The sequence below is a fragment of the Ischnura elegans genome, chromosome 2 (genome assembly GCF_921293095.1).
Source record: "Ischnura elegans chromosome 2, ioIscEleg1.1, whole genome shotgun sequence".
In the NCBI taxonomy this organism is placed as follows: Eukaryota; Metazoa; Arthropoda; class Insecta; order Odonata; family Coenagrionidae; genus Ischnura; species Ischnura elegans.
Window position 1 is genome coordinate 115,984,442 of NC_060247.1, and position 27,388 is coordinate 116,011,829.

General features: G+C 38.6%; 2 protein-coding genes across 3 annotated transcripts in view; both read left to right on the top strand.

Moving 5' to 3' along the window:
• The window catches only part of LOC124154459 (alpha-(1,6)-fucosyltransferase), a 49,909-nt gene extending 34,840 nt beyond the window's left edge, over positions 1-15,069 (top strand). Inside the window, exons 4-11 of the mRNA XM_046528206.1 lie at positions 461-668; positions 1,525-1,690; positions 2,022-2,223; positions 3,280-3,517; positions 7,144-7,410; positions 10,997-11,147; positions 11,247-11,525; positions 13,195-15,069. Coding sequence (XP_046384162.1) covers positions 461-668; positions 1,525-1,690; positions 2,022-2,223; positions 3,280-3,517; positions 7,144-7,410; positions 10,997-11,147; positions 11,247-11,525; positions 13,195-13,347 — 1,664 coding nt within the window. The 3' untranslated portion in view covers positions 13,348-15,069. The remainder of the gene's footprint in view (positions 1-460; positions 669-1,524; positions 1,691-2,021; positions 2,224-3,279; positions 3,518-7,143; positions 7,411-10,996; positions 11,148-11,246; positions 11,526-13,194) is intronic.
• Positions 15,070-19,131: 4,062 nt separating this feature from the next.
• Positions 19,132-26,194, top strand: LOC124154460 (ER membrane protein complex subunit 8). 2 transcript variants are annotated; one of them, XM_046528207.1, is made up of 6 exons: positions 19,132-19,407; positions 19,697-19,921; positions 20,031-20,107; positions 20,229-20,298; positions 20,380-20,474; positions 24,876-26,194. In XM_046528207.1, the coding sequence occupies exons 2-6, from the start codon at positions 19,709-19,711 to the stop codon at positions 25,054-25,056; spliced, it is 636 nt and encodes a 211-aa protein (XP_046384163.1). In that variant the 5' UTR covers positions 19,132-19,407; positions 19,697-19,708; the 3' UTR covers positions 25,057-26,194. The 2 variants fall into 2 exon arrangements, with proteins under 2 accessions (XP_046384163.1, XP_046384164.1); XM_046528208.1 differs by lacking the exon at positions 19,132-19,407 and adding an exon at positions 19,533-19,608.
• The last annotated feature ends 1,194 nt before the right edge of the window (positions 26,195-27,388 follow it).

Genomic DNA, 27,388 nt, shown 5'->3' on the forward strand with positions numbered 1-27,388 from the left:
AATAGATATTTTCAAATGCCTTGAATCGTTGGCTCAGCTACCATAAAAGAGTCAATTTATTTATTCTAGAATTGGCGTAAATCTTTTCTTCCCATGCCAGAATCGGTAATATTCCTCCGTGATAATGCTTTTTCATGGTTGTGACAATTTCTTGATCCAGATGTTTAATTATTGCCATAGGTGCAGAAAGTTTTTTATCTATAAATTTTCCATTATTTTGACATTTTTAATTTTTTTATATCATATGTCAAACCATTTGCAATCCCTCAACATAACCTTTGGCTAATTTCAGTTCATTCTCTCCATGTTTGTTCCTTGCAATAAATTCTTGTTTTGGAATAGTAATCACAGCTTTTTTCTGCTGTTTCATCACGTGTGAAGTTATTTTCAAGCAACTAAACCTATCTCCCACTGGAACAATCAATTCCTAACCTCGTTTGAATTTTGTATGTACTTTCAGTCATCAAGGTGATGGAGGGAGAGGGGGAGCCTAGGGCACCATCTTTGGAGTATGAAGCAACCAGGCGCCGTGTGGCAGATGGTGTGCGTGAACTCTGGTATTACTTCGGGTCGCAGCTACGCCAGCTTAAGGCTCTGGCCTCTCCTCGCTTCAAGCAGATGGCCGAGAGGATCGATCGCGTCCTCAAGGAGGGAGCAGAGCACAAGAGGTTTGTGGGAATGTGCAATTAATGACAAGAGTGGCCAAAATCCGTTAGAATGTGGCACTGGAAATGCTTCAAGGAAAATTGATTTGCTATCAAGTTATCCCCGTAAATTGTGCCCATTGGTTTCATCAAGTAAAATATATCGGAGCCATCCTCCTGTATGGATGATTTTAGAGATTTTATTAAGAATAAGCTGCGCAAATTTTTAGATTTGATTGCACTGGTAAGTAACTGTGTTCAAGTATGCCTCCAGCTTGTCAAGGCTTGTTTCCAACAATATGGATAAGAAGTTGTATTCGAAAAGGGATGAGTGGTTGATGCATTTTGAAAGTGCTAACTCTTTGGGGGATCTCAGTGAAAATTAAAAATATATCTGTAAAAATCATTGTGACTGTTAAAGTCAAATGGTTAATTTATTTCTTCCTCTTACATCCACATGGATTTTTCTTTGATATTTGAACTGCCCACTCTCAAAATGTCATTCATCGCCAGTATCTATTGTCAATTTTTTTCAGAAATTCTTGGTGTGTATTTAGGAGAGATACACATCTTAAATTCCAACGTCTTAGTACATATTGCACCATTTGAAGTAAATTTGGCATATGTCAATTATTTCGTATTTGTTCTAATTCGTGATTCTACTGGTAATATTTAATACCTCATACATACTTGCAGTTCTAAATCAATATCACCCAGCAAAAAATTAGTCATGCTAATTAATGAAGGTTGAACAGTATACCAATGATTTTGAAATTACGTTTCTCTTGAAATGAAGTTTTTGAAAACATTTTTGGTACCTTCAAAATTAATGTTTATAGTCCTTTTTAATGAACTGTCAATGAATGTGGCTTCTACCCAGGGCTCTCTTGATGAGCGTCAATCAGTTGGCTGAAGTGGATGGCTACGCAGCGTGGAGAGAGATGGAGTCGTTGGAGCTGAGCTACCTGGTCCAGAGGCGGCTGCATTACCTGCAGAATCCTCCGGATTGTGCAGCAGCCAGGAAGTTGCTCTGCAACCTCAACAAGGTATGTTGGTGCATGTCACATTCTCTTCTCTTCTATTAGAAAAATTGAATTTCATTGAAAATACAAAATATGTACATACATGGAAGTCTTAAATTGGCAAATGGCAACCCAAGTGTATGAGAATGAGTGCTATTTTGAATGTGGCCTTCAAGATACAGGGTTTATTACACCCACTCCTTAGATAACACTCTTCATTTTTTCAAAGAAAAGCAAACCAGCGCTATTCCTCTCATGTTTCATTCACACCATTGTTATCAAGCTTTATTCAATCCGGGAGATGTTACGTCCACTGCAGAAATTTAGTAAATTGTGTTGTTGGATGTCTTTTCAGGGCTGTGGGTATGGTTGCCAAGTGCACCACGTTGTCTACTGCTTAATTGTGGCGTATGGCACTAAAAGGACACTGGTGCTAAGGTCCAAGGGTTGGCGCTACCACAAGGCCGGCTGGGAGGAGGTGTTCCATCCAGTTAGCGACACATGCCCCTCCGATCCATCTGCTGCCATTGCATCTGGCTCACATGCTCACTGGCCTGGTGAGTCGACTCCAAATTATTCACCTCCTATCTCTTGTGGCTCATTGCAGAATCACAGCCTGGAATATGAGCTTGGAAGTAATGGTATATCTACATGCCGCAGTTGATGGTTGATGTAATCTCAACCATGAGGGATTCAAACCCACAACCTCTTGGTTGGCAAGCAAGGGCATTGTGCACCCTGCTACCGAGCCTGCTAATGGATTCACCTTTGAATAATCAATCTGTTTTTGAATAGAACTGTTTTGATATTCAGTAAGTCCTCGACATACAAACAAGATGCTTTGTGAGACCATGTTGGTAAGTTGAATTTGTTCGTAAGTTGAAAAACCTTTGCAAGGCATCTAAAAGTGTGGAACATTACTGGCAGTGAAAAGACACTTCCAAGAACATTCTATTTAAATGTATTCAATGGATTTGAAATAAGATTGGTAGAAATAAAATTATATTTTGGAGCACCATATAGTTTATTAGATACTTATTGTTAGTTTTTTTAAATTATGTGAACAAGAGTTATTAAACTTGTACAGTAAGTCCTCAACATACGAACAAGATGCATTCTGAGACCTTGCTCACAAGTTGAATTTGTCCATAAGTTGAAAAATTTATGCAGCGCATCCAAAAGTGGTTATCCTACAGGATGCAACACTGTATTACAATTTGTGTTATCTAACGTTGGTGACAAACTGATCTCCATGCAAGTGGCTGGAGCCGAAAAAATTTCGCTGTCTGCAGGATGGAAGAATGGAGGAAACAATGAATAGTTCCTGACTTCACAATTTTTTAACTTTACTCTCACTTTAGACTGTGCCCAAAGAGTGAGTTCCTCTACACCACACTGCATTGTATTGGCCAACTCCAAAGGTGCCAAATTTTAAATTCCAGTCACGCTTGTATTTTTCAACTGTTCGTATCTCTGAAAGTTTGTAAGTCGAATGTTTGTTAGTGGAGGACTTACTTTATTCTAAGCGATCTTGATGCTTGAAGCAATCAATCTTTGTGAAAACATTTTTATAAACATAATTGGCTCTGACAATGTGGTCTGTTTGTGTGCAGGGAAGCCAAACACGCTGGTGGTGGAGCTGCCCATTGTGGATTCCCTCTCGCCCAGACCTCCCTACTTGCCCCTGGCTGTGCCTCGTGACCTTGCCCCACGCCTCGCCCGACTCCACGGTGACCCCATTGTCTGGTGGGTGGGGCAGTTCCTCAAGTTCCTCCTCCGCCCTCAGCCCGGCATCCAGAAGATGCTCGACTCCACTGCGAGGAAGCTCGGCTTTCAGAGGCCGATTGTGGGGTGAGTCACCCCACGAAATTGCAATGGGAGTAGAGATCTCACGATGCAGGGACCCAGAAAGTTAAAGGCCCTTGCTTTGATCCTCTCTCCATTCTTTTTCCTTTGCGAATGATAAGAATTCCAATGCTGTCCAGTGTTAGGACCATCTACCACTCCCCTTAACCTTAGAATAAATGATCATTGTGCCTCCTGCTCACCATCATCCTTCCATGAATCTCCCAGTGCATACGCATCCTTTGTCTCAGGATGTGCTCGTCAACTCTTGTTTCAAGGTTTCTGTTATTATATCCCTCTCCTTGAAATAACTTCTTTCTGAATTATTAGATATCAAAGTGACTTCATTGAAAAACGTGGATGTGTAACTGGTACTCTTTTCGTTTCAAATGCAGTAATAAAATTTAAACTACATATTTCTGAAATTAAAATTTAGCTATAAGCAAAGTAAAAACAAACAGGGCATACTATTATGTGTTTTGTTATTCTATGTTCTTGTACTTCATTTAGTTATTTGTATCCAAACTCGAGTCTATAAGATTTTAAAGCTAATAGTTATCACATTGATTACTGTGTACTCCCAATTGCCAAATTTGCATTAGTGCAAAATTTACATTCTCTGTGCTTAGTTCCTTTTATGCTTACTTTCTGGTTTAAAATGAAAAAGTTATATTATTAGCTGACGCTTTGAGTATTAGATGGGTGAGTGAAACAATTTATTACTGGGATTTGTTAACTTACTGTTGCAATAGTCATGTTTCTTGATTATTCAGACATTTTATATGGTTAAAAAAATGAAAATTATTAAAAAAAAGGTAACTCTCCCACAGAATGTCATTTTTTACCTTCATTTATAGGATATAATGAATAGGTGTGCTTAAAATCATTGTAGACACTTCATTTGGTATCCAAAATAATGTTGCATTTTTTGCAATAGGGGTGTTAACCTCAAACGAAATTACCCATTTAAGTAGATGCTAACGGTGAGTTTTGGCTAACAATTCACATTGGTGAAAAAATTTCTGCAATAGGTGCATTACATTTTCTTTGGTGCTCCGTTGAAATTTGTGCGTCTTTGAAACGGCCAGTTTCGGCGGGAAGTCAGGCTCGAATGGCTGTGACGTCACACACAGCTACTTCGCTGACTGCACGCTTTCGGTGAACGCCGTTATCCGTGCCGTGCTTGAATTTGTGGATGCCGTGGTGAGAAATGCCTTCGGATTGTGGCTTTGTGAGGGCTAATTCTACTACCCCACCTAAAATGAGTGCTCTGATGCTCATTTTTTATCATGAATAAGAAGAGGTCAAGACAAGAAAAAAATCTAAATACGCAGTAATGACATTTTTAGCGCTCCGGAAATTCAAGGAGTCAAGCAGGCAAGTTAGGAGTCAATGCATATTAATTATTATAGCACTGTTAAATATGTTAATCGTACTTAAGAGTATATTTTCCATCAAATATTTAATTTTGTTACGATTTACTCAGCCCTGGCTTCCATTTTTATTCGAATTATCCCCTAGTAAACGCTGAAATGGTTCTCGAGGGGTACATTTCATATTATATCACAAATCCCTGTCACGCAATGCTCGTTTTTTAGTTTTAAAGGCTTTTGATAATTTATAGCCTATAAAAACTTAGGTGACATAAGGAAACTATTATCATAAAATAATCACTTTTGTTCGTCGCAGATTTGTCTGAATCATGATATGGAATGGCGAATTATTGTCAATATTTATTCTTGTGAATGTTACTGTAAGGCCCCTTGCACACGCACCGATTTTGGACGGCCGGTAAAATACCGGCCGATATTTTACCGGTGAAGCACTACTTGCACACACGCCGGATTTTCACAGGTCAAAAGATAAGTTGTTTGCTTGTTGAGCTGGCGCAGGGGATCCGCAGTGGCATTGGCCGGTAGCTAACAGACTTGTTACCATTGCCGGTGCGCGGTCGGTCAGTGTGCAAGCTCCCATGCCCTTCCATTGTTCACTATTGGAATGTTGCCGGCCGTCCAAAATCGGGGTGCGCTACGGGTCTATTATTATGGGCCTAATAAGGGTTGAAAACTATCTCAGCGCTGCCAGAAAAGAATACGGCGATTCAGCAGTTTGTAACTTCTAACTTAAAAGAGAATAATATATACACTATGAAAGGAAGAGTTTGTCCTGAGCAAAAAATCAGAAGAAACCACAGGAAAAATAATTTTTGACACTTATTCTTCCGCCATACCCAGGGGAAACAAAATTTACAAATTCATTTGGTTCACAAGGTACTAAATACTTGATGGCATTACATTTTTTATACTCACTCCATGTTAAAGCTTGATATATTGGATCAGAGGGTTTTCGAATTTGAATTTCAAAACATTCAATTATATACTGTACATTGCTGTAATTGGCTTGAAAAGACAAAGGTAGATCAAGTTTGTTATGCTTCGGAAAGAATATTAAATTTTTTAAGCAATGTGAAATAAGAGGTAAAGTTGCGTGGATAGTAGAAAAACTCTTGTCTTACTGATTTGTAATTGGTCTCCTAATCTCTCCAAGCTGTCATTTAATTGAATTTTGATGATGGTGATGAAAATGTCTCTAGGGGCAATCTTAAATATTCCAGAGGGCAAATCAATCGCGTACATTGGATCATTAGGTATTCCTAAGTATCTCTAGGGGTAGCTTCATTATTAAGTCAGTTATATTACTGTTTTCACCAACTCCAAAACTCTCGGCTGAGAATGTGCTCGAGAATATTTCATCAATAAACATTATGTTTGGTTACTGTGTGTCAATCTTTGGTGTATTAAAAATCTAAGACTATGTTAGCATCAATTAACTTCGGTGATCATTGAATAGTAGCATAAACATTGTTCTTAATCTTTCGTAAATTATTTCCATTCAAATAACTTAAATTAAAATTTTTTTCGTCCGTTCGACTTATTTGGGAAGACCGCAAGTAAAACAATATCACGTAAACTGACGTTGTGATGCTGGCATTTAGTATAAATTTAACACTAACATTAAAAGAATCTTCACAGCAATAATAAGATATCTTGCCGTTGATATTTTTGGTCATCTCGCATTGCTGCAGTTAACCATTTCCTTCGCACACGAGAATTAAGAGGCACAGTTATAAAACGTTTTCCCGGATTTCTTATTGTGGTAGAATTACAAAGCGGTAGAAAGCGCCGCTATATATATACGCCTTCTTCCTAATTTCCTCCATTTTCACCCTCGTTGTTTCTTCTCTGACGCAGGATCACAGGTTTTTCGACCGGGTTGACGGCTTCCGCGAGAAGTTCGCTGTGTGTGACGTCAGCATGCCTTCGGCAACCTTCGTGCGCTTTCGGAGCGTTTGAGCCGGCCCTCGGATTCCACACTTTTCGCCTAGCCTTTTTAGGATTAAATTTTTGATTAGAAAAGCGCTGAAACTGTCGCCGGTATCCCCTCGGTGTGTACTTTCATTTAAGACAGTAAAAAAAAATTGGTGAACAACCCTATTATGGGTTTATGTATGTACTTACTGTGCCAATCTGTGGAACATATTATTTTGACCTTATCATTAACAAAGTTATTTTTTACTTTATCGTATGTTCATATATAACTCTTCAACCACTCTGCTCTATATCTAAAAACAGGGTGCACATACGCAGGACAGACAAGGTGGGCACGGAGGCAGCGTTCCATCCGCTTGAGGAGTACATGCTGGCCGTCGAGGAGTGGTTCACGCAACTGGAGCTAGAGCGCAATGCACTGCCCATTGTGGGCAACCTGCAGGAGGAAGATGACAGGGGAGGGGGATGGGGCCCCTGGGTGGGAGGGGACAGCCCAAAGGCGGGAACCGTGAAACGAAGGGTGTACCTGGCCACAGACGATCCTTCTGTCATCATCGATGCCAAGGCAAAGTGAGTGAGAAAGTCTCTCTTTCATTTGGAAAAGTTTTCTGTTGTCCAAAACATTTGAATGATGCTGAGTGAGTGTTATTTAATTATTGGGTCTTTCTACTTCAACTTGAATCAATACATTAACATTTTCAAACATTACTCTCTACAATTCCTTTCAAATGTGACATATGCACTGACCATGGAAAAAGTAATGTAATAAGTATTCATTTGCAGGGTTTCAAAATGATTGGTAAGAGTTTTAAAGGACACCAAATTTTGAGCATGTTTGTCACTATTGTATACATATGAGTAGTAAATGGTGGTGCAGCGATTGAAATTTTGTTGTAATAGTGAAAATGAGTGGAATGGTAATTTCATCTTGACTTTTGAAGTTACTTAATAGTTTTTGGTTTTTCTTCTAACCTTAGCCTGTGGTATTTAATTCTACTAGACAAAAGCATCACTTACAAATAAATGTGAAGATATGGGAGAAAATTTATATAATTATGCGTTGAGTTAAAATGTATTCATTAAGTTTCATTCAAATGCGGATCATTTTAAATCTAAATTAATTCAATAATATGTAGCAGCCACAGCTAACTTTATCAAAGCAATAGGGTGGACTTTATCAAAGTATAGGGTGGGCACATTGTGAGCTTTTGTGAAGTTCACACCATCCTCCATTATACTTTCTTAGTCAAGAACAAATCCCATTCAAAAAACTTTCCTAACCCATTCGCTGATGTGAACGTACCCAGTACGTTCGCACGGTAGGCTGCTGTGAACATACCTTTACATCCTCCCTGCCATTCATTCAGCGCTTTCACCACATAAGACGGGTAGGTTTCCGAAGGGTGGGCCGCAGCGAAAGGGTTAATATAAGTAACACTGATCAGGGACAGGGAAAATTCCTTTATGGCCCCCCTAGAAATTAAGATCAGCCTGTCTATCAACATAAGGGAAAAATAATTTTTCTAATTACAGTGGAACTTGGTTAGTACGTTCCTCCTTAGTATGTTTTCCTCCTTAGTACGGCGATTTCTCTCGGTCCCGGTACCATCCAAAAAAAATACAGGCAAGAGTATTTGGTTAGTACGTTTGAAAAAATTGCACTTTCCTGGTTAGTAAGCTCAATTGCTTGCCGTGACGCAACCCGCAATTCGTTCTCTAGTATCTTCTTAAGGGTCGTAAACCTCGAAATTCATGATTTAATTTATTATCATTAGCCATTGACATTCTTGCATTCATTCCACATCTCTTACTTCGATCGTGATTTATCCAAACGCATTTCTCAATTCTTGTTACGTGATGAATAATAAAATGCGGCCATTTATCAGGAATGTCTGACTAACTAAACTGCAGCCAATGAGAAGCCCCGATTTTCTCCACCCCGAGCTCCTCGCCTTCTATTGCCTCTGAGTGCCCACTGCGCACAAATTTCGCGAGTGGGCAATTGTTGCTGTTGCACGAGTTATCATGATGAAGAAATGAGTCTTATCCAATTCCCACTTTATCTAAAGCAGTACTGCACGTACTCCATAAACTCAACGTTGAGGATATGGAGTATGTGCGTATTTACTTGACTACTGCTGCAGGAGCAGATGATGCTCTGGATCTCCACACGAAGCTTCGCTTAAAATTACTTGATCGCGGCACAAAAGCAGACAACATTAGACAAATTTTTAAAGTAAATTTCAACTGTATAATATAAAATCTTCTTGTAATTACGTCGTAATCTAATAATCTTGTATGTTATTAATAGATATATCGATCGATATAACAATCGATATGGTTTCATTCCAGAAGCGAATGTGTACTGCTGTTGCCGTAATTTAAGGTTAATATAATTTTGTCCAATTTTTATGATATTTAAAAACAACCAGTTGTCATACTCAGGGTTGTTGTTATATTCTCCAAGTACGCTTTGAGAAAGAAGAAATGACTTAGCTTTATTTGTCCTCTTTCTATATATATGGATATATATATTGTGACAGGGCGCGTCGTCACATACGTGATTTGGAGGGAGATAATCACGATCGTCTCGAGCAAAGGAATACTGGAGTCAAACAAATCATCACTCACTCTTAAACATACAAAATACATTTTACCCTTCATGAATTGTTACATTTTTCACAAAACAAAACAAAAAGAATAATACCCTGATGAGGATGATATGATTGAAATGATCCCACTTCGCAACAAAAAAAAATAATGACGATGATGAGAACGTGATGCTTCCCACCCTCCAAAATAGTACAAGTTACGAAACAACAAAAAAAAAATCTGATGTGAATTATTTGGGCCACTATCAACTTGTATCCTTGGATAAAGTTTTTTTTGAACTTGGCTTTTCTGAGCACTTCTTAAAGTTATTTGAAAGGACTCGATGCACTATGGTCTTGGAGAAAACAATTTCTCTCTTCTGATTAGGGGAAATGAACGGTCGTCTGACCTTAAACAGATGATATAAGAATCGTGACTGCGACTTTCTTACAGTTTTCTGTTGAGGCTGGAACGGAGAAATGGTTTGTAGCACAAGAAGGTGAATCAGATGATCCACGGCACCGAGGTAACTCCTCTCGCACCGGGCGTGGGACACTGCCGTAACTCGTCCGGGCTGATGCCAGCGTTGGCCACTAAAAATACTCCGCTCTCAGCTATGATGGCGATCACGCTCATCAATACTTTCCCCTAAGTCGTCCAGTCAATTATGCTATCGATGCCTTCCCTTCACGGGCATTTATACTCTTCGGGAGGGGAAAAATCACAGGTGGAATTGTTTGCGGGGAGGGAGGGTGATTCCACTGGGGCCGGAAATAAGTGGGTCACTAGCTGGTCCTAGATAACTGGGGCCAACACACCGGCCACCACACACCTGACTCATTCACTCTCTCACATACACACGTCGCAGGACGCTATGTTCAACCCCATGACTAACCCCTGCTCGAGTCGTCACGCTAACGTGAGCAAATACGAAAAATGCCCATTCGGCATATAATAAGAAAAAAAAATTACTTTCTGTACGGTACGCTACAATATATACAGGATAAATCACAGGAGATAGACCGTTTTCATGTAATTGTCTTTGGGAAATCTATGAAACATTGTGATTTTTTTTCATGTGGTATTGTTTTTCAATGTAGCGCTCATTTTCTTGATTTTTAAGGGGAAAGGGTTCAGGAAGGCGATTCTACGAGAACTAACGATAGTAATTGTAATTATGACGACTTTTCCACAGATTGCAATTACCCCGACTGCTATTATTTACTTTCCTCGTTAGCGCGTTTTCCTGGTTAGTACGTTCATTTTTTGTGGTCCCTTCAGAAACGTACTAAACAAGTTCTACTGTATTTAAATCTTACCACTCCCAAATGTGAAGAAAAATATAGCCATAATTTGTGTACAGTCCCGAATACAACCAGTATTTTTACTATTAATTTCTTTCACAGAGCCATGCAAGTGACCATCTGCTCTCAGTGATTGTATTCGGGAGGTATATGCTGTAAAATATCATTTATGCCAGTCCAAAAATTCCAAATTCGCCTGAAAGTTGAGTAATCAAGATTAAGAATTCCTACATGTGTCTTTTATTATTGGTTTTATGCAGGTATCCCAGCTACGAGATCCTTGGAGACCCCACCATAGCCCGCACTGCAGCCGTCTCAACTCGATATTCTGACAGCTCCCTATTTGGCATTATTATTGACATCCACTTCCTGTCACTCTCGGATTACTTGGTGTGCACATTTTCATCGCAGGTGAGGTTTTGGAATGGAAAATTAATTTTTATTGGATTAAATGGAAAACTGATATTTTAATATGCAGGTTTCAACAATATTTTCTCACTTTTTCTGCAGGTGTGCAGGATAGCATATGAGATTATGCAGCAGTTGCGGCCAGATGCATCAGATAGGTTCCGCTCTCTGGACGACATCTACTACTACGGGGGACAAGGCGCTCACTTGCGGGAAGCCGTGCTGGCACACAGTCCGAGGGAGGGGGCACCTCCAGGGCAGGATGTGGAGCTGGCATTGGAGCCAGGTGACCTGGTGGGCGTGGCTGGCAACCACTGGGATGGTTACTCCAAGGGCAAGAGTATGCGAACGGGTCGAGTGGGCCTCTATCCCTCGTTCAAGGTGTGTTTCTCATTCACTTCTGCTGGACAATCACGTTGGGTGGTAAAGTTTGTCAACTGCTAAATGGACCCTTGGTAAATCCAATATCTGATATCCATCACATCTTGTACTAAGGCATCTCATAACTTTTACCGCCGTAATATTTTTATACAACAATCAGATAATTGGAGATGGTGTAGGATGCTAGTGCTCTAGGAATCATTCTCATTCAAACATAAAATAATTCAATCTGGTCGATAAAATTGTGCTGATCTTTTTTAAAAATATGGCATGTGTGCCTCAGGAGCCGATTTGTCTGCTAGATCCACCCAGTGAAAGATATGATTGAGAATCAATCCATCAGTTGTGCCGTGAGTTTTCAAAGTCACAATTATGTTTCACTCTCTGCTTTCACAAATCTGATGAAAATGGCAAAAAAGGAAAAGACCATCTTTTAATACATAATTTGATTTTATGCAAAATTATGAAATGAAAAAGTGGATTAAGTTGCATTATGATATTTTTATCATCCATGTTTTTTAATTATTTGGACATCCATTAGAAGTGATAATTGAGAGTTGATTGAAAAAATTTTTTGTATAACAATTTTTAAACAGCATAAATTTCAATCAAAAACAACAAAATATTTCATAAATAAGTTTTTTGAAAAGAAGAGCAACAATTCTTTGGTTAGTGTAAAATTGGTTTGCCTCATTGTAGGCATTATGATATTTTTATCATCCATGTTTTTTAATTATATGGGCTAATGTTTAAGGTGCCAAGCTTCCTTTGATACTTTAACATCATTATTTTTTTATCTGATCAAAAAAAGCTCTCTTTTTCAGGACACAACCTATTTGTGGGTATTTGAATTCATTGAGCTTTGTTGTGAATCATAACACAAGTCTTTTTGTCTAATTTGACTCTATTTATTACTGTAATTTTAGACTTATTGAATAAGAGACAAATTTTAAGGTAACAATCTAAATGGTGGACGTACTTACCCTCATTTTGAAAGCAAACCAAATTAAAACAAATTTTATTTGAATGTGCCATAAATATTTGTAATTACAAAAAGAGGTCAAAATAACTTTTTTGAAAATAATGTGTTTGCAGACAGAAACTTGCCAAACCAATGCTCACTCACTGAGTGATACAACCCTAAGGTTGGCTTTCATAGGTGAGGGTAGAGCTCACCTCAGACTAAGCTACAGGCATGTGAAATTCAAACAAAAAGGCTAGGAAGGCCATTCGTTTCGCTGAGCTACCTAGGACATTAGTGGTTTTTTGTATGGGGATGTCTAAGAGCTTCACTTGGCATTTGAACCTATGATCCTCCTAATCCTCCCACAGTAGTGATCATTTTTTTATATCTATGTTTATGTTCAAGGAATACTGTTTGATTTGATGTTTATGTTTTATGACGGCTGATGCAAGGTTGCCAAGGAGTTGTTGGGAGATGAGAAGGGGAATGTTGAGAGGGAAGCTGTTGAAAAGAGAACTTGAAGGAGGCAGACAAGAAAAAAAATTGTCATTTCAAAAGAATAATGAGGTCTTTGGAAGAAAAAATTGTCTAATGTTACAGACCTTTTTGCAGCCACTTTTGTTGGTGTTACTGTAGGCTAATGCTATTAGCCACTGTAACCAGTATCCCCAAACCAATGCCGTGATGATTTGGTTTCGCCCTTAGGTGGTGGATCGAATCGAGTTGGCCGACTTCCCGACGTATGCAGAAGTTCCGCCCAAGCAGCGAGCTGCCAGTGCCACCAAGGAGGACGAGAAGGGAGGAGATGAGGAGGAGGTGCATAGGAGGGGAGCGGAGGCCATTGTCGAGGAGACGTGAGACAACAGCAGCATAAGTTCTCTCCTCTCATTGTTGTCACCCGTCCAAAAAGCGGACACCACAGGCTGGGACAAATGGAATGTGCCTACCCTCAATTGTTTTCAACTGGGCATTTGACATTTTGACACGGGATCTAGCGTGTTGGATAAGTGTGCAATATTAAATGTTGCATTTGTTGTGATGTGGAAAGACTTCAATTGACCGATGGTCATCCCTCTCCTTCCTCTGTGAACTGTTGTTGGAAGGGATAGTTATTGACTGATTGTGGTGGATATGTCTCTTCCTTTAATCACACTCTGGCATCCAATTGGATTGATTTTGCTTCCTGTGGGCTTCCACCAAGTCGTGATGGTTTCTTCCTCTTGCTACATTGTTTTGGGTCCATGCTGCGAAACAGTTTACACCTGGTTGGAGTCCCATTATTCAGAGCTTGTAGATAGACATGTTGAAAATATGTACTTTAGTCTCCCAGATATACAAACTTAGATGCTAGATACATTCCACAATAATAGCATTTACATATAAGGAACATGTGACTCCTTCAAACTAACCTGTGTATTTGTTTATTTTTAATGTGCTGTTAAATGATGAATCATCGATGTAAATGGTGTTTTCTCTCTCAAGATCTTGGAGTGTAGAAGTTTAAGACATCAATGAAGAAATGATGTGACATTTGGAATGCCCGAAAGTGTTTCTTGCTTTGTTTTTTCCTTAATTACTTTTGACTCGAGGAGAAGTATGTTTTCTTCTTCTTCTGAAGTTTTAATATTAATTGTTAAGTTTTTCATTGTTTTCAAGATTGATTTGGGAATTTATTTTTTATTATGGTTTCTTATGGTAGTAATTTATGATCTTGTATTTTCTTTTAGGTTCAAAACTGCATTTGTTCTAGATTTATCGAGGAAGTTGTCAGCCAAGGCTGTAAATTTTTATAGTTATTTTGATACTGCGAACAATTCAGTGGAAATTCTTGTGCATTGATGAAATTTTTACTCTCTTTCGCATGAAATATCATCTGCATTGAGTATATGTATACATGACGACTTTTTCCCTTTGGGAAGGCTACATTTATGGCAATGAAAAACAAAAGGGTGGAGGTTATTAAAAGACATCGAATTTGCCTCTGCATATATTTTTACGGAGTTGAACCTGCTCATAAATTGTTTCTTAGTTGGTGGGAAGGTGACTTATTTGAATAATTCCAGAATATGTGCATTTCTCATGTTTCATTGGCAGACTAACCTGGTGGTTTGTAATGCCTCTGTGAAAATTCCTCTCTTTCTGAGGAATGTATTTATTTGTGGATTGTGAGTTCTTACCCTGTGGATACCAAGATTTGCTCTAACTTATTGGCCCCCCCTTTCTACTGTACAAGAGAACTTCAATGACCACTCACACTTCGCCTTTGTGAATGTTATTTTACTAATGGATGTTGGTTTACAAAACAGTACTGACTGTTAACTGATTTTCAGGTATTGTTCAAATTTTGCACGTAAACATTAGTCTTCTGTGAACAGAGTCGAAGATAGCTGAATGAAAACCATTTCATTTTATCCTTGTCAATGTTATTGTTTATCGTTGTGGTTAATTGTGTCAAAAAATTAAATTCCAGTGTAAAATTTATAGGGCATTCTACCTTGTTGCTTTAAATAGGTTTCCAAGTTATATTTGTAAAATTTATGTAAATGTTTAGTTGATAAACAATGGAGTAATAATTCTAAACTGCTGTTTCATTGTTTCTATTTAGGTCTGCAACTTTATGTCATGGCCATTTCTTCCCATTTAAATTGATGCATTTGAATTACATTTTATAGAATCCAATGAAACTTTCTTACTAACAGGCAAATTATCTTCTGTTTTGAAAATTTCATCTCATAATGACAAATAAGAACAATAAGTTTTTGCCTATTTTGTGAGAATCGTAAGTACTACAATGGGAAATATGAATATGTAGTGTTTAGGCTTCAACAGATATGTTTGAGGTGTGCCCGAAAAGTATCCAACCTGCATTCATATCTTCGCCCAAGAGAGCTCGAATGGCTTATGAGGGATGTGAGCATAACCACTACTCCCTCACGACCTTCCTTAATGCCTTAGTTGCCAGTCGGACTCCATGGGTCGCTCTCAGTGTTTTTACATCCAATGTGTTTTTTTCAATTGATTGCATTTCTTTATTGTTGAAAATGGCAGAAAATACAGATCAACGAATTTGCATCAAGTTTTGCTTCAATCTTGGCTAGCGTTGTGCTGAGATGATTGAAATGACACAGAAGGCCTCTGGGGATAAAAGTATGGACATAGCTTAGATAAAGAAGTGTAGAGGAGGTTTTAAAATAGCCTTACATCTGTTTATACTGACCCTCTGGTCGAGCTTTGCAGACAAGAACACCAGAAAACATCAAGCATGTGCGAATTGCAATTGAAGGTGATGGTCAATTGACTGTTTGTGAACTAGAAAATTATCTCAGAATACTGAAAACTACTGTTTGGGAAATTTTGAACTACATTTTGAGAATGACTCGTGTGTGCAAAATTCATTCCAAAATTTCTCACGACCGAGCAGAAGGACCTTCACTCTGAAATCGCTCAGGACAACTTCGAAGTGGTCAGTGATTATGAAAATGTCATTAAGATGTTTATTGCTGGTGATGAATCATGGGATTATTATTACGATCCTGAAATTAAACAACAATCTTCATGGTGGAAGTGTTCAAATGAGCCACGGCCAAAGAAGCATGTCAAAATCAGAAGAAACATGTCAAGTCAATGCTGATTATTTTTTTTTTTACTATGAGGGTGCTGCTCTTCGAATTTGCTTCGAGAGGTCAGAGGATCAACAACAAATATTGCATTGAAGTTATGTAAATATTGTGTGATGCTGTGAGAAGAAAACAACCACGTTTCTGTTCAAATGGTGACTGGCTTTTTCATCAGTGTAACGTGCCAGTGCATTCATTGAAACTTGTGCAGCAATTTTTGGTGAAACACATGATTTTACAGCTTTGCCATACAGACCTGGCACAGCTCCCTGCAACATTTAGATGTTCCCAATATTAAAAATGGTGCTTGATTAAGACTAATGCAACATGTGAGCTATAGGGCATTCTAAAGTGTGCGTTTGAGGACTGCTTTTTGGTCTCCTTGTATGGGAGGTGCTGCCATTTAGCCACTGATAAATTTACTTACTCTGTAATATACTGGATTTTGTAAAGCATCCAAAATATGCATCGCTACAAGATTAGGGAGTCACAACTTGTACACAAATGGGGAGACCCACCCAAGATAAAACTCTTTTCACGCAAGTGTGAGCGTGATACATCATTGAGTTATACTCTCACCTGACTGGGTGGTGCCACGTAAAATTGCTGACCATCCGCATGGTGCCTCACCACTTATGCTCATGGAAATCTGTCTGTTTGCAGGTTTTATAAAATGTATGCACTTCGTGTGTTACTCCACCCCACTTCCTGATGTCACTTCAGAATGGAGTATTACAATTTAAGTTGGAAAAAAAGGGATTGGCACCACCTGGATGGTGCTCTGAGGTGGCTGTGTAGGACACTGGCCTCAATCTGTTGCTCATATTGTGAAAACACAGAAATTACCAGCCCTGAATCCCAGCGGTGGACCAATGCCTCATTCCTGAGGCACTCCTGGCAGGGTGTCAAAATAAAGGTCCTTTAGCTTAGGCCTTAGCTGCAGTGGGCCTGAATGATGGTTGCCCCATGTTCCTCCACTTCCCCCCTACCCGCTCCCAGCTTAAGTCCCTCAAACGTCATACCACCTCCAGGTTGTGGCTAGAACCCACTGGTGGTTCACACCTCACAGAGGAGCATTCCTGTGACCAGTGGCATAGCCAGGGGAGGGTGTCCGGAATATTAAAAAACAATTATTTTCCTTCATAAAAGAAAACAAAATATTGAAAAATCATGAATTTACAAAATATTTCTTTAACAAATAAAGTTTTTTCGATTATTAAAAATGTTGAAATTAGTTTAAAACCCTCTACTTAATAACCTGTTTTTTTATCTTCTCCCCTGATTTGGACCCTTCCCAAAGGAATAGGGTAGTTTCCTTCATCAAAGGAAACAAAAGGCATTGATTGCGATTCGTTACCCACCATTAGTTTATTGATAATATACAAATTATTTGGTTTTAGATATCCCAGTTTAGTGGAATGTGAATGGCCATTTTTAACCTCATTTGAAAAAGGCCAGATTGGCACCCATGCGATGCCACTCCACGTGACATCACAGGGACCCTGATGCTATACGAGTAGTCAGGAGTTTTACATCGTCTGAGATTACCTATGCATGCATGAGGCATAGAGCTCAGGGAAACATCTCTTAATAATCACCTTTTAAAATTGCCTAAGTTTGGAAAGTTTCCTTCGTTTGATGGGGTCTTAATAATCCCTATTTAAGCCAAACGCTACCTGCTAGCTGGGTACTCTGCTACCTGCTAGCAGCCTGCATTGTAGCGGCACTCATAGCCTCGCATTAAGGTTGCCTCTCATGGTAGCAACAGGAACCAGAATGACGTCACACGGGGTTTTCTCAGCATTCAACTTAGCCATCACGTTTTCTTACGTTTGAAAATTTTCACTTTTCATTTAGTCGCAAAAATTAGATATCGTCATTTAAAATTCTAAAAGCGTGAAATAAGTACTCCATGAGTAATAATCTTTTTATTTAGGCAATAAAAAATAAAAGGGAAATGCCCTATTCCTGGCTACGCCACTGTCTGTGACTCAATGGCAGGCCTCACCGCACTATGAATCTGAGGAGGGAGATTCAGTTCTACAGTGAACATCAAAGGACATCTTACGAAGATATCACAAATGATTTTGCTCCATCCTCTCCAACTATAAGTGGTTGTCAACTGACAGCCAAACAACTGGCTTTATTTAATGCATCCCCTTCCGCAGACCTTCCCTATGCTGAGTTCTATGCCTGACCATGATCAGCAAAACATTTCAAAGGAGGGTGAAGAATCCCTCTACCAGAACATGAGCTGTATCCATGTAGGGCAGCATACGTCGAGGGTACATCTTGGTACCTTATTCTCAGGATGGAGATTGGAATCTGCATTGCTGTATCACATGGGAAATTGACTTGGAGACCTCAAATTTGGACTAGATTGCTACTTTTGGTGATGGCTGCCAATTTTATGTTATGAGATTGCAGGTATCCTCGCGAATGGTATCAAAACATTTTAAAGATTTTTCCCCATCTTGTGCTTCTGCCAGAAGTTGTGACGTCTGTCGGCTCATCAGCTGGCATAGTGCAATGATTCCCCTCTCACTACCAACCCTTCCTAGAATGATGGACAACTGTCTACAAAGCATTTCAAAATAAGGTGAGGAGTCACCCTCCTACCAGAGCAAATAAAGTTAGGAGGGGATTGCCAGGATACACGAGATAATTTATGCCGTGGCGAATCTCTGGGAACTCGTATCCCGTAATTGGGACCTAAATCGCTCTAAAAATGTTTGGTTCTCGAAACTTGCTACCTTTGAGGTATAATACTGTAAATAAACGCTATCATCGTAATTTAATTAAATTTTTGTAAAACTGCCGACAGCGCGTCTCCTTACTTCGGATCACGGATCTCGGCAAATCCTGGACACAATAAATGCCGTCGGTGTTAATTCCTCTACTCCCGTTTGCTAATAAGCACCTCAACCACTGCGTTTCCCTAGAGTGACGTCACAAGGAGTGGAGGGTTGGGAAAAGGGAGGCAAGCATAAATTGCCCGTAGCGCATCTATCGTGAAGTGAACAAATGACTGTCGAAATTCGATATGAATGATTTACAACTTTACCACAATTTTTTAATTGAAAGTTGAATTATTAACATTTCATTTCCTCACGGAAGTAAATCTAACAATACAGAAATTATAGCATGAGCGCATAGAGGCGGAGAGAAATTCACCAGAGTAAAGCTTCTATAGTGTAATATATCATAGATACCGTGTTCGAATGAACGTCTACAACCAAGTGTCAAGCGTGGAAAAATAAGTATAAATTTTGGCACATTGGAAAGTTTTAGCATATTCAAGGTGATTACTTCTTATAATCTGAAGATCTATGTAAATTCGTATTCATAAATTCACTATTATATACCTTATGTATTAGTGTCTTTAATAAGGCACATCCGGGAACGGCCATGGCATCAATTAAAACTCAGCATAGTGTACCTAGTCTAGCAAATATTTAAAATTGTTTTAATAATAGCAAACAGATTGAAAATCAGCCGGCTTGTAATTACGTAAAATTTAATTTAGTTAGTAAAATATAATTACGAAAAATTAGACTTGAATGAAAAGCTTTTGAATCTTCATTTTTCAGTTGCTAGTCGTCATGGCAGAAGTGAAGTTTTCTGCCCGTGCTTATTGCAAAATAATTCTCCATGTAGCCAAATATCCTCATGCCGCAGTTAATGGAATTTTGCTGGCTGAAGAACAGAAATCCAAGGATGGATCTAGGAGCAAAGGGCTTAATATCGTAGACGCCGTACCTCTTTTTCACCTGTGTTTACATGTATCACCGATGGCCGAAATAGCTCTCACCCAGGTGAAAATGTTTTCCTTCTCATGACACTTTGATCATCGTGGCGTTTGGATGTAAATTTTACCAGTAATTCGGTTTTAGCTGCATTTTTCAATCATTATATTTATTTCAGATCGACCACCTCGCCACATCTTCCAGTTTAGTGGTCGCAGGATATTATTTAGCTAATGAAAACTTGAATGACATCAGGTACAGTTTCTTACGGTCATTGCGAGCGCTACACTCTTGTTAAACTATTTGGAAAAGCCTCTTTCTATTTTCATTGCGGTATGTAAAATGATTGACATGAATGTAAATTTACCTCTTCCAGTGCTGATAAACCAGGACATCGAATAGCGGATAAAATAGCTGAGAACTTCTCAGCGGCATGCTTGGTCGTGGTTAGTTTTTCTTTGACCTAATCCGTAGTTATTATGTCCCAAATTACGTTTATTAATGTGTGGAATATGCTTGCATTGCAGGTGGATAATCGAAGATTATCTCTCACGATGGAACACACAGCATTGATTGTTTCACAGTATAGCGATGGGAAATGGAAAACGAAAGATAGACACAGGTATTGTTTCTAAAGTTAGGTTTGTCATTCATACTATTTACATTATTGTTAATCAGGGTATGTGGGGTTTTCATATTTGCTTTACTGACATACAAGTATATATCGGCATGAGGACCAGTGGCAGATCAAGGGTAGGGCATGGGGGAGGCAGGTGGAAGAATCAAGTTTTTTAAAACAAATATTTATGTACATCTTTAATAATTTTACCTCATGGTAAGTTTCTGTGATGCATTATGTTTTTATTCCTTACCATAAAAGGTCCAAAGCTGAAATGTCTTCATCAGTTTTCTATCAGACAGTGACCTTGGATGAGTGTTCAGTAGCAGCATAATCAGATTGGTGCCGCAGTGCATGGACTTAACAGTGAACTTTTGAGTTTTCAGAGCTCTCATCTCCATTATGTCTGACAACCGAACGAAATTACCATTTTATTTAGTACAAATTCGATCCCCCAGGGGAGGGAGCTGCAGCCCCCCTTTCCCTCGCAGGATCCACCACTGTTGGATGAAAATACTTATGTGGACTCTCTAATCTGAAATCTCTTAATAATAACCTTATTCCTTCACAAATATCAGTCTGTATTGTTTTCGGTATTATTTCAACTCAAGTAGCATAATTTAGCATGCCCTTAACCCATTAATCCCCAGCGTTGCGTAAACGCAACATTATTGAATTGAAATTATTATAAAAAACCTTTGCTTCAGGATAATTTTTTCTCAGGGTTTCTGAATTCCTGAAATACCATTCGCTCTTTTTCAGTTATTTTTGGAAAAATATTCATTAAAATAATAATTTTTATTTTACTTCGAAATTTGCCTATTTCGAAGCGCTGAAGTACTACAAATTGTAAATATTTTTTTACAAAGATTTATTGGGCGATCTTGCTAGAGGTAATGTTTTCTCTTAGTTCTAAGCTTCTTTATTCATCATGTTTATTTTTGTCACGAACTTTCATCGCTACTGGTATAAAAATGGTTGTTGTAAATAATGTTGCGTTTACGCAACGATGGGAATTCTCTGGTAGACCAGAGGGCTTGTCTCAAAGCATAACGAAAATCGTCAATATGGCTTTTAATCGACAACGTAGTCTTTTGGAGGCAGTTTAGATGAATTTGTGGCACTCACAGGTTGTGAGTTTGCATAGTAAAGGGTGAATGGTATCTTGAATTCCAACATGGCCATCGGTACTAATTTTACATCGAACACTCTGGTACTTCGTGGAGTCAAACTGTTGCGCGCACACGTGGAACCGATACAGGGCAATGTCATTCCCATGTCGTTGAGTGAAAGGATTACTTCGTTTACGTTAAATTCAGCTTCAGATGCATTCATTTTCAGAGATGGTAGAATGAGAGGATGAGAAACCTATTAGTTGAAGCAGGATTGTGATGGAAGGTGGAGCGTTCCTCTAGTCGCTCATTGGAATTTTCTCCGTGCAATCCTGAGTTACCTGTTTTTTCTTCTATCGCTTAGGTGATGTAAGGCTAATAATCTAGCTTCAGTTGGGTTCGTATCAGTGAAATTGTCCTCTGAAATTCATCTTTAATTCTCATTCAGTAATTATATCAATCATACCGCAGTAGTTTTTGCTCGGCTTTTTGCTAAATAATTTTTTCAGGGGTTTCCTTCGGATTTAAAATTGAAGAAAATTTTATTCGTTATTTCTATGCCTCAGGCGTATACTTTATAAGAAGCGTCAAGAAGGTAACTGAAGAATATAAATTGACAGGAGAGGCGATTTATAATATTTTCTTAACTTTGGAACTACAATGGGGATTACATCTTCTCAGTATTTCGAATATTGCAGGAGGTGCTGCAAGGTAAATCATATTTTACTCAAGCAGTATCAAAAGAAAAATCGTCCTGTAAACGCGCACGCCCAGGTAAAAGATGCAGAGAACAAACAGCGGTTCATCTAAATGTGAAAAAATAGAATCTACCTCCGTAGGAGTCCCAAATTTCTGTGTGAAAAAGGGAATAGAAACACTTATTACTCAGTATGGAGGCCACTCACCAATTAAGCTCTGTCACTTATTTCTCAGTGGAAAATTAATTGAATTAATTTTGAGCTACTCAATAATTACGCTGAGGAGATAAATAACCATACATTTACTCAGAGTGAGGCAGATATAAAAAAAATGATTGGAATGGAAATGTTGTCGGGGTATCATGTATTACCACGCACTAAGTTGTACTGGACAAGCCAAGAGGAGATGTCTGTCGCAATTGTGAGGCAATTTATGACGAGGATTTGGTTTGATGAATTAAATAAATATCGACAGCTCTCCGATAATTCTCAACTACACAAAGTGATACATTTTTGAAAGTTGGACTTTTTCTCAATAGACTTAACCAAAATTCCATTCAGTTAGGAATTTTCCCAACAAATGGTTTCATATTTCAGGTAGCACGCAGCTAAAATGTTCATTCGTGGGGAACAATTTAGAGTAGGTTATACATTGTGGTGTCTGACCTCATCTACAGGCTATCTCAATCAATTTTTGCCATATGGTGATGCGGAACTTGAAAGTGATATGCCTAGGATTTGTAAGTTCACTAGAAGAAAGGGTTGTAATAAATTGGCTGAATTTTTTTGTTAGTCTCCGAAAATTCTTGCCAAGTATTTTGATAATTTCTTCATCAGTTACAATCTATTAGTAACTCTTAAGTGATAATTTTTATTTTTCAACGGGAAAAGCAAGAGGAAATCGAACGGAAAACTGCGCACTCATGTCTTCGAGAGATTTGACAAAAAAACCTAACGGGGATTTCTACTATTCGTTTAACAGGTCAAAAAATATTCTCTCAGTGCGATGGCAGGATAACTCTGTCATTGCTGTTGCTCTAAATTATGGGAATATGGTACCCATAGTAAGGACGAAAAGATATTCCCGGAGATTCCCGTAGATAATCGAAATATCATCAACGATTACAATCAGGGAATGGGAGGGGTAGATTTTCTCGATAATTATGTTGTATGTTACCGTATCCACTTTATGAGCAAAAAATGGAGGTGGCCTCTATTCTGAAAAGTTGTTGACAGTGCAGTGGTGAATCCGTGGTGATTTTACGCCTAAGTCACGGGCAAAGCAATTCCTCAGTTAGAATTTCAGTCCGAGATCGTAAAACTTTACTGAGAATAGAAATCGTTTCCAATACAATGGCTGATGACATTTGGCATAAAAATCGATGTCCACATGCCACCTTAGGAAAAATAACATGTATGTGGGGTTAACCGCAGCATGCCCGTGAAGGGAGAATACGGCATTTCATCCGCAGGCTACATATAATTCCCGGCGAAGATGTCAAATTTGCAAATCAAGGATAATTATGTTGTACAAAGCGCTACGTTTAAATCCGAGCAGCATATTATTGAACATTACATCATAAAAGACGATGAAAAATAAAATATGCAACCTAAGTTTTCAAAATTTTTTTTGCTTTTATTTTCCGGAGTTTTCCCAGCGTTGCGTAAACGCAACATTATGCAAATCATTTATTATGCTGAATATATTAATTTTGTCCGAAAATTAATCTTAATTAGGCCATAATTAACCGTAAAATACGAAATAACCGGAGTTAAAAGCCCTATGTGCAGTCTGGGGAATAATGGGTTAATGATATCAACTTTGTTTTTCCATTTCCAAATATGTAGTCCACTAAGAATTTTAGAACTGAAATGGAGGATATATCTTGAAAAATGAGTATTTATGAGAGCCCTAAGTATGTAGATATCCTAGTTATTTATTTACTAAACTACTGAAAAGCCACTGGAGGACTTCAAAAATTTATGAATAACTAGCTATTAACATCCAAGTAATACATGCAAAAATAGGCGTAAGAAGAAGTGGTGAATATGGTTTTCAAAATTGAAGCCATTCATATTATGAAGGCAATTTAGTTATTTTTATATGGGAGATAAAAGAGTGATGGGTGAAGTTGAGGTCAAGTGAAAGGGGTGGGAAGGAAGTATGTTTTGAAGTTTTGGGACCGTATAGAAAAGGGATTGCTGGTTGAGTGAAAGTCAAAATTTAGGTGGGTATAGAAGAAAATTTAGTGAAGAAATGTGGTAAGGGAAATTACCCTTCCAACATTAAAATTATTTCTTAAGTAACAATGCTTTTCCTTCCATTGGAGTATCCATGGCCCATCCAGTCATTATGGAATGTACTATTTAAGTGATCGCAGATTTGAGTTTCCCTCTTCCAGGGTTCCATTGTGTCAATTGACTACAGTTTCATCGTGATACCCGTGTTCTGGAGACGTCCTCAGGTTGAGTGAGCGTCTCCAGGATAGGAGAATCGACAAAAGTCAACTGACATGATTGCAACCCAGAAGATGGATGCTGATACTAGATGTCATGAAAAACTACATAGTTTTGAATGTTCCCTTTATTCTTAGTGTTCTCCTTGAGGGTCCTGCTGGTGCAGTCCAGGAAGCTGCAGCCATTCTTCTGCAGAGGAACTACCAGTCTTCTCTTGTGGATTTTGACAATCATTTGGATGATGTATCTTTAGACTGGTTGAATCCAGAGACAAATGAAGCTATTGAAGAAGCCTTCAACGCCTGTTTGGAAGGTTGAAGATTTGGATGTGGAATTTATTGTTAATTGTTAAACCAATTACTGCTTCCAAATAACCCTTCTTTTCTTCTGTATTCACATTTCGTTATTTAAGGTATTTCATATCAGTTGTGCGAGTAGTTGTTTTTGTGTTCATGAAGTACATGGCAGTGTTTTGCCATTCTGGTACTCCTGTCATTCTTGCATCAAAGTTGAACTCATGCATTCCAAAGACTCTATTTTCGATAATCATTTAATCAATGACGCAATACTTCTCTAGGTATGTTGTCCAGTTTGTATAAAAGACAGAAAGCAGTTGATAAGGATTTTTCATAATACATGTAAGTTAAAACAGAGCTCAACTCAGAAGAAGAATACTTGTGAACTGATTGAAAAACGTGCACTGTTAAGACTGATGTGAGGACATAAAAAGCAGCTGAATCTCTTGCAAAGCCAAAGAGGTTATTTTGTTCTTTCACCAACTTCTATATATGCCTACATACAGGTTAATATTTATCATGAACAAGACCCAGTATGTCACACGTGAGACATCACAAAGCTGGCTGAAGCCCTGTGAGAACGTCTACCATTTGCTTCAGACCCTCAGCATTTTCAATGTCTCACCTTTGCGTTTTCATGGACGTCATGATATCTAGTCCTCTGATGAAATTCTGCATTGTTTTCTGAATTCACAGTGCTCATATTGTCAACAGACAGTGCTACCATACCTAATTAGGAAATTCAGATTAAAGCCTCTTCAACCATGTTCTTTGGCTACTTCACTTGCCACCTCTCCCTTAGTGGTGATAACAGTGCACTTCTTTTTTTTACAAACCATAAACATCATTCCCAGAGAAATTCAACTACTGCAATGTCTAGTTTTTACTGACATACCTATGAAAATCAATATGTATTCTTGAATTTTGAGGACTGAGAAATCACTGTGAATCATTCTTGAATTTGTAGCTAGTCTTGAATTTTTTAAAAGTGGTAATCAAGATATCTTTTTATAATCAATCTCAAAGCCAATCTCAATGAATAATTAAATGACACCAAAAATGAGGGAGACTTTTTTCGGAAGCAGGAAAATTCCTGGTTTTAAAAGTTTTGTTGTTAACTGAATTGGCTCTATTGTTGCAAATAAACTATTCAAAACCAATGTTGGATGCATATTTTCTGGATTTAACCCTTTTGCTTTTAATGATGAAAATATGTCGCGGGACGTTTCTTGACCTGGGAGACAGAAGCTGCAAGAAAAAGCGAAAGATCCACAGAGGAAAAATGATTTTTTCTCTGTGGATCTTTCGCACGATTGTGCATTGCGGGTGACTCCCGTAAAAGTTATCACCGCGGCTAGTCCTGATATACTTTAAAAACTAGTCGTAGTTGCGAACACCTCCTTGTGTTCTATGTCCGGGCCTGCTCTCCGGCTGTGGCGCTGTGTGCCCGATTTGGAGTGCTTGTGGCATCATATGCTCGGCAGTCCAGCAACACCTTGTCTGGTAGTGTCCACAAATATCCACAGGGAAGAATGATGCCTCGGTAGCTTAACTGGCTAAAGCACTCGACCAGAAATCGGGGGATCCTGGTCAAGGCGAATGATTTTTTCTCTGTGGATCTTTCGCACGATTGTGCATTGCGGGTGACTCCCGTAAAAGGTATCACTGCGGCTATTCCCGGTATACTTTAAAAACTACTCAATGATAAGCCAAGCATGGCATTACAATCGCTGTTAGCAGCATGGCAGTCAGATAGGCTGAAAGTTGGCAACCGCTCTCTTTCTTCTCTCTTCTCTCTCTCTCCGTCTCTCATGGCAACGGAATAAGCAAGGTACGTGGCTCGATTTCCCCACCAACTAGTTAAAACACAAAGCTAAATAGTATAAAAAAACAATCATCAATCGTCGTTTCTCAAGAGTACCCCCCCCCCCCCCCAAAACATTTACAAAAAAATATACCTGACAGGCGGTCAGAAAAGAAACAAACTTTACAATAAAAAATAAATATGGCTTTTACCAAAAAAAAACATTACCAATATGGCTTATTACCAAGAACATTACAAATATGGCTTATTACCAAGAACATTACAAAATACCTTTTTTTTCTTTTGCTCTTAAATATCAGACTCTAAAGGCCGTTTTACACGGTACACGGAATTGCGCAGGTTAGAGCTGCATTAACTTCTAAAATGGCGTGGAATTGTGCGAATGCATGAACGAAATTAGAACAGGGGCTATTTTGCCGTCTCGCATCCACGCATTCTCGCATGTGTTCTAGCAATTCAACGCTTTACACGACGCAATTTTGATTGCGCCTTCACACGTACGTCAGACTGTGCAATTCTGTGTACCGTG